At 34.0% G+C, this 15,107-nt stretch overlaps 1 protein-coding gene across 1 annotated transcript; it reads left to right on the top strand.

Annotated features, from left to right (window-relative positions):
* The first annotated feature begins 9,077 nt into the window (after window positions 1–9,077).
* Window positions 9,078–13,013, top strand: LOC131057872 (pentatricopeptide repeat-containing protein At3g26782, mitochondrial). The gene is made up of 3 exons (XM_057992012.2): window positions 9,078–12,203; window positions 12,400–12,593; window positions 12,776–13,013. Exon 1 carries the CDS (start codon window positions 9,251–9,253, stop codon window positions 12,092–12,094), a length of 2,844 nt encoding a protein of 947 aa, XP_057847995.1. The 5' UTR covers window positions 9,078–9,250; the 3' UTR covers window positions 12,095–12,203; window positions 12,400–12,593; window positions 12,776–13,013.
* The last annotated feature ends 2,094 nt before the right edge of the window (window positions 13,014–15,107 follow it).

The following is a 15,107-nucleotide window of genomic DNA, read 5'->3' on the forward strand; positions in this document are numbered from 1 at the left end:
TCTTCTAATTTTGATTTGCATCTATGTTGGTCCTTGGGTCATCTTTTGGCAATCAACATCATGGTCTTCCATATCATGGCATTATTTATCAAAAATGCCTTCTTGCAAATTCTTTTTTCATTGAATCAGTCTTGTGGTACATGACAAAAATTTCATAATGGTTTCCCATATCATGGTGCTAATTGTCATATGCTATAGAAAATCATAATCTAGATTCCTAGTATATACCTTAATGATCCTTCATCCTGACTACTCTTCTCTTTTCTTATCCCCCATCCCCTATGCTCCTTTACCTAGTCCCTACCAGTCTAGTACTTGTTCTATCCATTTTGAGATCATCAGCATACTTGTGTTTCCATCTCTATCTACCCCCTTGAGGGAGAATCCTTAGATACATCCTAAAATTATAATTCTTAGGGCATGTTCCCCTTCTCCATTGGGTGCTTATATCTACCTTCTTTGAAACGTTATTATTTCACAACATCATTTCAATAGGAGAAAAATTTAGACACCTATTTTTAACCATCACCTAATGTTGCATTCTAGTCATAATCCATTCCCATTTCCTAGTCCACTTCCAAATTCCCCTTTCATTACCCATCCGTAAGAAAATAATTATCTCCTAATTTTCCCTTTTTCATTAAATAATTAAAAAAATATTTTTATCATTTATCCATGTCCAAATAAATATATTATCTATTTGTAATAAGTGAAAAAAATATAAAATATCCACTCAAGATCTTGTGTAACCCCCTTATTATGCCATTACATTTTTTACCCTATGCATACTATTTATCCAAAATAAATAAAAAGTAGGAGAATTATCCTCACCCATTTGTAATTCCCATGACTATTCTTAGCCAATGAAGGTTCCTTGCTATCTACTATTTGATCTCAACTATCCATTGAGATTGAATCTCCATGGTTTATATTCCTCTCTCTAGCTCTATAAAGGAACCCCCTCATTCTTCATTTCTAGATGCTCAAAGGATATTTTGATAGGTAAATATTATTGATTTGAGCACCCACATCCAACATACCTAAGGTTTCCATGTTAAAATGGATTTCATATTCATGTTTTTCTTCTGCATTCCTCATTGCAAGCTATCTAAGGTATTTCTCAATTTGGAATAGAATTCTTAAGTTTGCATTTTCATTTCTCGTTTTTATTTTGAATCTATATATATAGGGATCATAATATGAAATCACAAGATATAAGTATGATAAGGATCGTAATATACATAAGCATGATAAGAATCATAGATATGTAATCATTATATATAATGACAAAAATCATACAAATGTAAGGCATGTGATTATGATAAGTAATACCATAATAACATAAGGGGTTGATACCATAATCATAAAATATTTTGAATCATAGTAATATCAAGACTCATGAAATCTATGAACATAATAAGGAATATGTGGATTTTAAGTGGAAAAATGGGCAAGAGCCGTACAAAGTATGAAGGAAAATTGGGGACCTAAAAGAGTAACACAAAAAAGTAGAGGTGCTACACATGGAACATAGAAAAGAAATTTTTATAAAAATGTTAAGGTAAGAAATCATATTGACTAAACATTGAAAAATTTAAAGTGCCCCTAAGTAGAGAAAATAAAATTTGAAGCATGAGATAAAAGGTGATATGATGATAGGATCTATGGTCAATAAATGTTTCCTAGAAAAAAGGTCAAGTGCAAGGATACAAAAGGTAAAGGGAAAATTAAGCAAGGGATAATACTACACATGCCATAATTAAATTTAGCCAAATCATAAAATGATACAAATGACAAGGAGTAAGTGACATACATAACTCAACTCATGTTCAAAGAAAATTGTGTTGACCACCACCACTAGAGTTGTTTTCCTCATCCACATGCTAACTATGAACATGAAAACATAAAACATAAATCTTGACAAGGTAAGCTAAGCACATAATGCAACACGCAGTAGGATAAATAAATAAGAATATATAGCTAATATAATCATCCTTGGTTTGTCTATAATATACTTTAAAATTGTATCACAAAGGCTAATATCCTCAGTACTATCCATGTCATTAGGAGGTTTTCCTAATGAACAAGAGTGTGGTGTAAACATACCAAATGTGATGCAGGCCTGGAAAGCTAAAATTAGATGATATATTATGTTCTCTTTTATCTCATGTGTAACCTCAATCTATGGTGTGTTATAATAATAAAAAATGATGGGTTGACTAACATTACAAGGATCCCATCATTTAAGTTTGTATGATTACCCTCATCTTGAATCATCCCTTCATCTATAGGATATTTATTTTGATGATTAAGTTTAATGTATAATTTTCATGTATACAACAATTGACAAGCACACCTATTTATGAATGTTTAGACATATATATTGGATTAACTATAGGTAAAGTGATAATGTTGTGTTACAAAAGTTGTTCTAGTACAAAATTTAGAGGTTCCTCTCATGTAGTGATCTCTTTAAATATTTTTGATTCGATATGTTCATGATTATCATCATTAGTTACATAATTTTTGTTCAAATTATCAAAATGTGACAATGTTGTTAACTTGTGAACAAAGGGGAAGAGTAGAAATATGTCAATACAAAGAAAAGCTTCAACTAAAGTGCACTCACAATTAGATATAGTGGGACATAAATATGTAAATGATGACACTTTTAATACACTTAAGATTTTAAAAAGTCGAATTAAGCCATCAATAAATCCTTTTAAGTTCATCATCTTATAAGGTTGAACTCATGTTACTCTTGAAATCACAATATGTAATCTTTACTTGACACTTTTTTATTCTTTCTCATATTTTATGATGTTAGCAATGTATGTGTATTACATTTAATATTACAATAATTTTTTTTAATAAAAGCACTAGCCAAATCCACAAAAGAAGTGATAGAAGCATGTGGTAAAAAACCATGTAAGTGCATGGTCCTACTTATGCTTGTTGGAAATAATCTAGCAAACAATAAATCCTCATGAAAATAAGGGGAGCATAGAGTTTGGAAGTATTGTATATAACAATGGATCAACTCTACCATCATATCTTATAAAAGAAGATCCCACAAATCACTTGGTGTAGAATAAGTCAAAAGATCATTTGCCAAAGTATTGTGCAATATTAGTAATAAAATATTTCTATTTAAATATTTTATCATAATTATAAATGCACTTATTTTGGATTGCTAATCCTACTAATGAGGGGGCTCAAATAAGTATTATCAACATGTCCCATGTAATGCCCACCAAAATACCCTAGAGAAATTAACCAACTTGCAAACATAGATTTTTTTTTTCAAACATCTACTAATGCAACATAATCAACTCACTACTCATATGCATCTAACATCCATTAACATGATATACAATTACCCATCATGAACATAATCACCAAACATGATATGCAATGAAACACAACATAACATTTATCTTCCCTAGCGTATCTCAACGTCATTACTTACACTACTAATCATAAGCAACAACATCACAATTACAACTAATCCAATGCACACTACTATTATCAGTTATTCTTTCCATGCACATATGTAAGATCATTCCTAACATCATAATCTATTACCAATACTAGTTACCACATTATTAATCCATTCCTTTAATCATAATAGACATACATACAACACTAAATGCATATCCATAGAGCCAATTCCATTTTTTTCCATTAATGAATCAATCACAAGATACACATGATACATTTTTATGCTCACCTAATATCATCTACCATTTTACATGAATACGCTATCCATTTACATCAAAAGAGCATAACTATCAAATACAAATACATATACATGCCATATGATCATATACATCCATCTGCTATAAATAACCATCCAAGTTGAAGAGATAAGAGATCCACATCCATGCAAAAGCATCCAATAATGAACATCCCAATGGAAGAAGGCATCATACCACCCGACCATGTGGAACCATAAAGACCCACCCCCATGCTAGGAGATGACACAAGATACCACTCACACTCTAGATCTAGGCTGACACCTAACAACCAAAGGAAACACCAATACAAAACAAGTGCAAGAATGAAAATCATAAAATCTCCAATATGAAACCTCCAAAGGCAATTCATCAAATCAAGACTCAAGGCACTAGGACCTACATGTAGGGAAAAGAGTGTCATCACATGCGACAAATGGGAACCTGGGCACTTGTCTTGACCATCCTAGATGCACATACAGAGCCATCTCAACCTTTATGGAGCAAGGGAGATTAGCTTACCTAGGTTACTAAGGCCTTCCCAATCCTATCCCGAATCTCTACCATTGGGCAAGGTAGAGAGGCACCAACCATTTCTTATCTTATTAAGATGAACTATTCTACCCAAACCCCATGAATTAGATTATCACTTGATTACAAAGCATAAAATCCCAATGAGATATTTCAGCAATCTAGACTCTGGGTAACCTGGCTGTCTACTCCACGCAATCCCAGTCACTCACTTGGAATCCCACTCCCTCCTAGCACGCACCTAGACCTTTAGGGTGGAACACTTACAAAACATAACATAACAAGGGCTCCTAATGCAACATAACCAGATGACCAAGGTTAATTAATCAAATGATAATCTTCAATACATGAATAGCATATGTCAAAATCATAATCTTTCATAGGCAACCAAGAGTCATCAAATATCAAGATTCTCATTATCAAAAGCATCCAATAAGAGCCCCAAGAATAACAAGGCATTTCCCATCTTGTTCAATTCAATAGTGAAACCAATCATCTCAAATCGATAAATCCAACATACAACATCACAGGGATAAACTCATTCATGACAATGAGCAAGCACGGAATTCAAATACCAAAATTACCAATAACCAAAATCAAGAATAAAATCCCAGCAAATACATTAACCATATATTTTTCACTAACACGAATAATTCAATCTTTTCAAATCAAATTGTATAACAAGGATTTAAAATCCTTAACCTGGAAATTAGAAGTTATTGAATGCAAAATTGTTGTAGAAGCGACAAGCCAAATATTCAATCCACCAACAAAATCACAACCTCAAGAAAATCCAATGCAAGCTCCAAAAGATAAATCAATAATTTTTAGAAAATTCTCCAACCAAACCAATCACACAACAAACTCAAATCTCCCAATAAATAGAAATTAATCAAAAACTATACAACTTCTCCAACCAATCAAAATAATTCAAAATACAATATTTCATACCAACCATGTCAAATGTTGAGGTAGAAAAATATAAAATAATATTATTTAACTTACCCAAATATCTCAACCAATAATACAATAGGGTAGGTAGGGTAAATACTTAAATAATAGATAAATAATTAAACCAAAATAATATATTTCTTAACAACCATCTCAAAAAATAAAACAACAATAATATAAAATAATACTATTACAATCTCCAAACTCACAACCAATAATGAGAGAGGGTGGGTAAGATAAAATAATAAATAATTAAATGGGTAGGAAAAATAAACAATAATAAATATTAAATAAACCCATTAACCAATAAATAAAATAGAAAGAGCTAATAAAATAAATAAATAAAACAATAAACAAATAATTAAATGCACGGATACATATAAATGCTCCAACCAATAATAATTTAAATTCAAAGCCATTAATATCTCCCACATATGCATAAAATGTAATAATAAATAAATAATATTTCATGCATAATTGTAAATGCCAAATATTATGATCCACAAAATAATATAATTAAATAATAACCTTCAATAATTAAATACGCAATTATATTTAAATTTTAATGCCATCTAATAATTTAAGTTAATATTAATAAAATTTATAAACCAATTAATTAATTTATAATTTTATTAATAATCACAACTCCTCAAGGCAACCCAACATAGTGTAACATAAAATACCACACGACATTGCACATAGAGACTCTCGACCAAAACACCAATTGACAGAGCACCAACTGAGCTTAGAGTGTAGAATGAGATTTCATGTCACCTCTGATCAACTTGCCATTGGGATAAAGACATGCTCAAACCTGTGAAGCCAGGTGGAGTCGATGTCTGGTATCGACAAATTTGTCACCACCAAGACATGTACAACAACATATGTAATAACATATATCATGAAATAGGATGACAAGTGAAGGGGAATTGCAATGTCATATCGTGCTCATGAATGAGTGGTATAACATCATCCCTATCACAACCATAGTAGAAAACAACCACAACAACCAAGCACTATCATAATCATCATCATATCCAATCTAATCATGAAATAGGATTAATATATAATATGATACCATCAAATCATCATTAAGTAGACTAAGCTATATCAATATGATCTATTATTGTACAAAAGAGAAAGATGACTCGGGGAGGGGCACTACATCTTCCCCCCTTGGGCTCGACTTACTCCTGAAAGTCACAAGGGTTAAGTTGAAAACATGCACACATCAATCTAAAACTTCCTTTGAACATAGACAAATTAAAATATTTCCTTTAGGACAATTACCAACAATACACCTAATCTTTCTTATTTATGGATTCATCAATCAATAAAACATCTTAGTTCAAACATTTCCTAGCTCAAAGTAAGATAATGACGATAAAAGTTTCCTTACTACACTTTAATTATTCAAGGTGAATGCATTACAGAAGAGATAAAATAAGTCACAATACTCTTACTAATTACAATAAGCATGTTAAATCATTAAAATATTTTCAAGAAAAAATCATTTAACTGCACTTTGCAAGACAAAACCATAATTTATGTCGCCGAGTTATCATCTATAAGAAAAAATCTCAATAATTCACACCATTCAAGCATAACAACACTCCTTTAACATCTAGTTACACACAATTAAAAAGATAGATATATTTTTTTTTCACAATACTTTACACATAGGTACATCCTTATTTTATTGAAGAAGCCATATCATACACCTATATGAGGAAAAATTTCTTGAATGACCTCCCTTCAAGTCCAAATGAAATCAAGATAACCCACAACTTTTAGAAATCTATATCCTACAAACTCAGGGGAAAATGAGATTTATAGCTTTCAAACATCCTAGTCTCCACATCAAAGTACGAAACATGAAGCACAACACCAACTTAAACTAAGAAGAAGGAATACATCTCACTACTTGATACAAACATTCAATCAAGTTATCCAAAGGCACCCTTATCCATTAATTACACATGATATGTATGCATAAGCACTAATTGAAGACAGAGAATTAGCAATTCATTTTCACTTAATTATTTCATATATTACAAATTTCTCAACTCCAAATGCACTTCTATCCAATTGTTCACTAAGTCTAGTGCACTTCTCTACGGTTTCCTCCCTTGCACACACTATTAGAGGTTTGAAGTGAACATGATAGAGATTACTCATAACACAAAACAAGGGCCCGCAATACTCAACATTCATAATGACCATTGGAGACAACAATTAACAACAAAAGAGAAAGTCCAAAAAGAAAGATTCTCAAATCCATCATTAAATCACGAAAAAATTGCCGGCAAAATCAACAAGAAATAAAGCGTGACAAGTGCCACTACATAGAACATAAATAGATGAAAGAAGATTTACAGAAATCCAAAACTCAAATTAACTCCAATGATACTTCATTCAATTACCAATAAATAGAGGCAATATAGCCAATTCATCCAAATCTACATCACGAGGTGACCCTTATCAATCACACCAAAGGGAGTAACCGCTACACAACACTCGAGGGTACAATGCCCTGAATGTGTTAGAGAGTGCGTGCCAGACATTTAAAACCATAGATATATCTATATATGTATGCATAAAGTATATCAATGCGAGAGGATGGGAAACATATATCATCAATGAGGCACACTATCCTCACATATAACATAAAAAAAACAAACTATGAAATATACTTGTATGGTTATTCATCCTCATGTATGTCTAAGTCTTGTGTGTGTTCAATATAAGATCTAGAAGAATTCCACAAGCACTTAAAGTTACCTTATAAGAAAGCACTAAAAAGATCCAAATGAGAGCCCTCGTAGACATCAAAATACTTATATTACTATATATATAAAAATATCCATGTGATCCACTAAGGAAGAGCCACTAGAAGGAGGAGGAGGAGAATCACGAGAAAAACATGGTCTAGGTCCAATAGTAAAATAATATATGAAAGCACATAACAAATCATAAAAATATGTATAATAAGTATGATATGAATTAATCCATTATTTAGCTCTAGCAACCATAGTAGCTACAAGTGCATGCATAAAAGTATTATTCTCATGTATGTAAGTATAATATGAAGATAAAAATGAAAAATAAGCTAAATTAAGTTAAACAAGATGCTTGGCTAGATTCTAATGATGGTAAAATTACGGTGAAGATGTAGAAAGCTAACTCATTAGACAACTAGAATATTGAGATTGAATTCATCAAGTGTTTCAAACTACAAACTAATTAAATGATCTTCCTTAGTTCAAATGTACATCTACAAAATTGAATTCTACAAGAGCTAATCTAATGTGTGAAATTGAACTTATACTCACGAGAATGTATTGACATAATTTTGATACTTGAAATCTACTCTCCTCAATCTTCTAATGGTTGAATCCATGCAAGGACTAGCGGTGTTCACAAGTACTTTGGAGAATCTACAAAATTTCATGGATTTCATTCTCCTCAATTCCACCCCTAGCAAGTTAATTTTATAGCTCTAGGCAAATGATCAAGAACAATAACCAAATGCATAATGGATCTAACCTGATGTATATTGATATGATCCTTTGATAATGGTATTATAATACTCTTATAAATATTTTATGACATTTCATTTGATAACAATAATACATAAATCAATACATCTTCTATATAACAACTAAACACATAAATCAACACAAACATATACTATATTAAATTACAGCAACTAATTAGAAAAAACCATTGCACCTATATTGAATTTTATTAAAATAGAATTTAAATCCATAAGCTACAATCTGATCCGAATCTATGCAAAAATATATCAATTATAAATAATCAATGCTTATAACACACCATAATCTAAGATGGACGCAAAATGTTTAAATTCCCTTTTTTTCTGAAACAATGGAAACAAGCCTCGGGGAGATTAGTCGCAACATTTTTTATCTGGTACTGGTAATTGGTCATGGCTCTTGCAATGGAGCCTCTCCTACTTGCTATCATAAATGTTTAACTGAAAAGCTTTGAAACAAGCTCATCTCAATCAGATCATGTCATCCATTGCCCATCTAAATCAAAATCTCAGAGCATTATGTAGAGAAGGTCATTTGAAGGAGGCACTACACATTCTGCGTACCACCCACAACTTTTCTGTTGACTGTAATACTTATCTTCATCTCTTGCAGACTTGTATTGCAAATAAAGCTCTTTCAGAGGGTAGACAAATCCACTCTCACATCAATGAAAGGGAACATAAATTTGCCACAGACACTTCTCTCCAAAACAAACTTATCAACTTCTATGACAAGTGCGGTAGTTTTACAGATGCTTGCAGAGTTTTCAACCACATAACTGAACAAGACATTTTCTCGTGGAATATGATGATTGCAGCTTACCGTAGACATGGGCATTCTCAAGAAGCATTGACACTGTTTCATAAAATGCAGCATACAGACACCCAACCAAACCAGTTCACCTTCGCCAACATTATCCAGGTCTGTGCTAAAATGGGAGCTTTAGAACAGGGTATGGAAACTCATCAAAAAATAACAGAGAGTGGGTTTTTGTCAGATGATGTAGTTGTGACTGGCCTGATAGACATGTATGCAAAATGTGGAAGCATACACAAGGCACGCCAACTGTTTGACAAAATATGCAATCCAGATGTGGTTTCATGGACTGCTATGATTACAGCATGTGTAAAGAGTGGTGCTTTTGACGAGGCTTTAAGGCTTCTCGAAGAAATGCCTCAGCCAAATGTGGTCTCATGGACTGCAATCATTGCTGGATACGCACAAAACGGGTTCTGTGAAATGGCATTAGAGATTTTTAAGAGAATGCAATTAACTGATGTAAAACCGAACTCGGTGACCTTTGTCAACACTCTTCCAGCTTGTGCCAAAGTGGGAGCTTTGGAAGAGGGTATGGAGATCCATCAGAAAGCATTAGAAAGCGGGCTGTTGTCGGATGTTGTCGTGAAAAATGCACTGGTAGACTTCTATGCAAAATGTGGGAGAATCCAGAAGGCATATGCTTTGTTTGACCAAATGCCTCAACGAGATGTTGTCTCATGGACAGCGATGATTGCTGGGTACGCACAGAACGGGTTTCCTGGAAAATCTTTAGAGATCTTTAAGAAAATGCAGTTAGAAGGTGTAAAACCCGATTTATCAACCTTCACGAGCGTCCTCCCAGCTTGTGCCAAACTTGGAGATTTGGAACAGGGTATGGAGATTCATCAAAAAATAAAGGAAACTGGACTTTTGTCGGACGCTATAATTGCCAATGCCCTGATCGACATGTATGCAAAGTGTGGAAGCATTCAAACCGCACATGAATTGTTTGACAAAATCCGTCAACGAGATGCAGTCTCGTGGAATGCAATCATTGCTGGATATGCACAAAATGGGTTTCCTGAAAGAGCCTTGGGGGGTCTTATACAAATGCAATTGGCAGGTGTGAAGGCAGACTCGGCAACCTTTGCCAGCATCCTACCAGTGTGTGCTAAAATGGGAGCTTTGGAAATGGGTATGGAAATCCATCGAAGACTAATTGAAGGCGGATTTTTGTCCCATATAGAACTTATGACAGCCCTGATAGACATGTATGCAAAATGTGGAACTATACAGAAGGCTTGTAAATTATTCGACAAGATTCCTCAACGAGATGCAGTATCATGGAATGCAATGATTGCTGGATACACACAAAATGGCCTCACTGAACAAGCCTTGCAGGTTTTTAAGCAAACACAACTGGCAGATGTAGAGCCAAACTCTGCGACCTTTGTCAGCATTCTCCCAGCATGTGCCAAAATGGGAGCTTTGGAGCAGGGCATGGAAATCCATCAAAAAGCTATTAAATATGGATTTTTGTGTGATATTCTACTCATGAATGCCCTGATGTACATGTATGCAAAATGTGGAAACATATGGAAAGTTCGTACATTGTTTGACACACTTCATCAACCAAATGTGGCTTCATGGAATGCAATGATTGCAGCATATGCAATGCATGGCTATAGCGAGGATGTTCTCAAACTCTTTCAATTAATGCAACACTCTGTAACCGACCCCAACCATGTAAGCTTCATTTCTGTTTTGTTTGCATGCAGCCATGCAGGTCTATTGGATGATGGCTGTAAATATTTCAGTATTATGAGTGACCATTATTGTATCATGCCTACAATAGATCACTATGTATGCATCGTTGACCTTCTTGGCCGTGCTGGATATCTTGAGGAAACCCTAAACTTTGTTCTCAAAATGCCATTAAAACCAGATGTGATTGTCTGGATGTGTTTTCTTGGTGCTTGCAAATCATATAAAAATGTAGAACTTAGCGAATTTGTGGCAACACTCCTTATTGAGTTGGATCCCAAAAGTGCTGCCCCTTACATTCTTCTGTCAAATAGTTATGCAGAAGTGGGCAGGTGGAGTGACCTTCAAAAGGTAAGGCAAATGATGAAAGATAGAGGAATTAAGAAGCTACCTGGGTGTAGTTGGATTGAAGTCCATAAGATAGTACATGGTTTTTGTGTAGGAGACAGAAAACACCCACAAACACAGGAGATTTATGCAGAGTTGGAGAAATTGTCTTGGGAAATGAAGGCAGCAGGGTATATTCCGGATACAAGACCTGCATTGAGTGATGTGGTGGAGGAGGATAAGGAATCACTCCTTTGCCACCATAGTGAGAAGTTGGCAATTGCATTTGGGTTGTTAAACACATCCCCTGGAACAACAATTAGAGTTGTCAAGAACCTTAGAATATGTGGCGACTGTCACACTGCAATCAAATTTATTTCTAAGATTGTTGCAAGAGAAATTGTTGTGAGAGATGCAAACCGTTTCCATCATTTTGAGCATGGACAATGTTCTTGTGGAGATTACTGGTGATGCTGAGGGAAGAAAGCTATAAAACAAGCTTGCACGATGACAATGTGCATGGTTTCATGCTTACAGTTGAAAGAGAGTTTATCAATATGGAAGAAGTCCTATCATAGGGGTAAGAAAGAATGAGGTTTTATTTTAAGCTTCTGAAAGTATTATGTTTACTTAGTATTTGATGATCTAGACCATGCTTATGAGCATTGATAACATGAAAGTTGTATGGTCACCACTTTCTAGATGTACTGTTGGGGTATTTGTCAAAATCCTTTTTTATAATATCGTTTTGGTCATGGCATTGATATGTTTTTCAGGAACCCTACCTGAATCTGCACTCAAATGCTGGAGAAGGCCTAAGAACGGGAAATGTGAAAGGAGAGGGACGCTGAAGGGAAATTGAAAAATTCTTGGCCAGCAGGAAATATGAGAAAGGGACTCACGATCAAGCCAATGCTGGGATATGATAAGTGGAGCATCTCTTGATTGTATTACACCATCTTCGCAATCTGTATGGTCTTTCTGTCTGGATTCTTTGTATTATCTTGTGCATACATTAGTTTTGCTCTTCGGGACTAAATTATATGTACCAAAACATGTCTGTACTTACATTTGTTTAGGTGGATTCTATGTCATTTATGCTGAAGTTATGCGAAGGACATTTTGAGGTGAAATAGACTCTTTGATGCGCAGGTTAACTACTGAAGGCTTTTGTTGGAAATCTTATTCCGGGGATTGAGAAGTTAGGAATGAAAATCACAAGATGGTCTTTCGTATTATTAAAGATATATTTTACAATTTATATATTTCTGATTTTTCTACTAGGCACAATATAAGTAATCTACTTCTATTCAATTCTTTAAAAAAAACCTATAATAAAAGATTATAATACAACTAGCATACCTTTATTTTAAAAAATCTATGTCAAATATGTCGAGAGATATCTATTTTGAAAAGCATAATATTTTTGAATCCTAATTGAACGCTAAAGCTAATCCTGAAGCCTAACCTTGATTGAAAAACTAATAAATTGTAAAGTCTTTGCAACAAACTCATTTTGTGTACATCTTGCATGTTGTTTCATTTACCTCCAGCAACGCTTGAAGCTCAAAATTATGTATTCTGGACATTGCATCTCAACATTGGAGGCTGATTTACATCAACCGTAATGAACTACACAAAGGGAGCTCTTAACACATGTTGTACAACCATTATTTTAAATCACATGAAGATTTATGTAAAGGACACCAAGAGATATCATTATGCAGATGATTATTTTATTTATTCATTATTCCACTAAGATTAAATAATATGCTAAGTTGCCAGATTCGTCTATTGGGCTCCTGATGCAAATGGGTCCGTGTGGGTTCACCTTGGGTACAGCTAGGGTTCCCCTGGGATGAACCCTGGCCGGACCTAGGCGAACCCAAGCACGGACCCAGGCGAACCCAAGCATGGACCCGGGCAAACTGAAGTGTGGGGCTGGGTCAAGTCACCAAAAAGTGACTTTAAACATTAAAAAATTAATTTTATTTTACCTTTTTGGAGCAAAAAACCCTAATCCGCCCCTTGCTAAATACATTTGAGACCCAAAACAACTTCATTGGCTCATCTATTGAAATTCTGAACTATCAATTAAAATGGCATTTGGCATTGATCAATGATGAAGTAGCCTACTATTAAATGTGTTTAGATTTGTAATTTTGTATATTTCTTTAAATTTTTGCATATAATACACACACACACACACACTCATGTACATGTACATGTATGGACAAACCCAACCCACGAACCGGGTTCGTGTCATTGAACCTGCTCCTGAACCCGAACCGGTAACTTAGATAATATGTCATATCATAGGTCTCAAGGATATAGCACTCGGTTGGATTTATCCTTTCTAAAACATAAGAAAGATAAATCGATTTCAGACCAAGAAGTGCAGCTCTCTCTAGTGCATTTTTAGAAGTTCCTGCTAGCAGCCCATTGTTAATGCATTTCTGAAACAGAGGGTTTTCTTCTGTTCCCTACAAATTAGAATGTCTACCAATATGTATAATCCTTCACTCTCACCCTCGCATTTGCATCTCTAGATCTCGATTTGCAGTGTCCAAAATAAAGGTAACAAGCTGTCTGCTAATGATAATTGAATTCATTCCACCTTTAAATGGCATTCACACATTGTGAAAAGGCAAATACAACCTCTAAAAATTCTTTGGCTCACCCTTCTATGTCTTTCCTATTTCCTAGCTCTTTGGGTTTAATTTCATAGTGTTTGTGATTATATGTTATAATGTGCTTGAAAGTTTCTAAAGCCTTTTCAACAAATCCTTTTTGTGCATATCCTTCAATCATTGCATTCCATGAGGTGACATCTCTTTGATTCACTGTATCAAAGAGTTCATGTGCAATATCTAGGCTTCCAAAATTTACATACATGTCTACCAGTTCAATTGTAACTGCAACATCTGACAAAATATTTCTCTGTGTTATCATTTGATGGAGGCCCATTCCCTGTTCCAAAGCTGTCATACTGGCACAGGGAGAGAGGGTGTTGGCGAAGGTTTTGGAGTTTGGGTTTGCACCTACCAATTGCATTTGCTTGAAAGATTTTAAAGCCTTCTCAACAATACACTTTGTGCAAATTCTGCAATCATTGCAGCCCATGAGAACACACTTATTTGATGATTGGAGCAAACAATTCACGTGTTTTGTCTATACTTCCACATTTTGCATACATCTATAGAGCATTTCCAACTATTCTGACAAAAGTCCTCCCTTTCATTATGCTTTGATGGATTCCCGTATCCTGTTCGAAGACTCCCATTGGCACTGTTAATGTTTGTAGCTTCAGTCGAATGATCATTTAGAATACATATAATATATGTTGATTAATAATAATATATTATTATGTTATATTATTATATTATTATTAATCATATAAAATTTAATATTCAATATTAATCTATTATATTATTCTAAATTAATAATTGATTGATGAAACATTATAATATTGATTAAATTATTA

The sequence above is a fragment of the Cryptomeria japonica genome, chromosome 9, assembly GCF_030272615.1.
Source record: "Cryptomeria japonica chromosome 9, Sugi_1.0, whole genome shotgun sequence".
Lineage (NCBI taxonomy): Eukaryota > Viridiplantae > Streptophyta > Pinopsida > Cupressales > Cupressaceae > Cryptomeria > Cryptomeria japonica.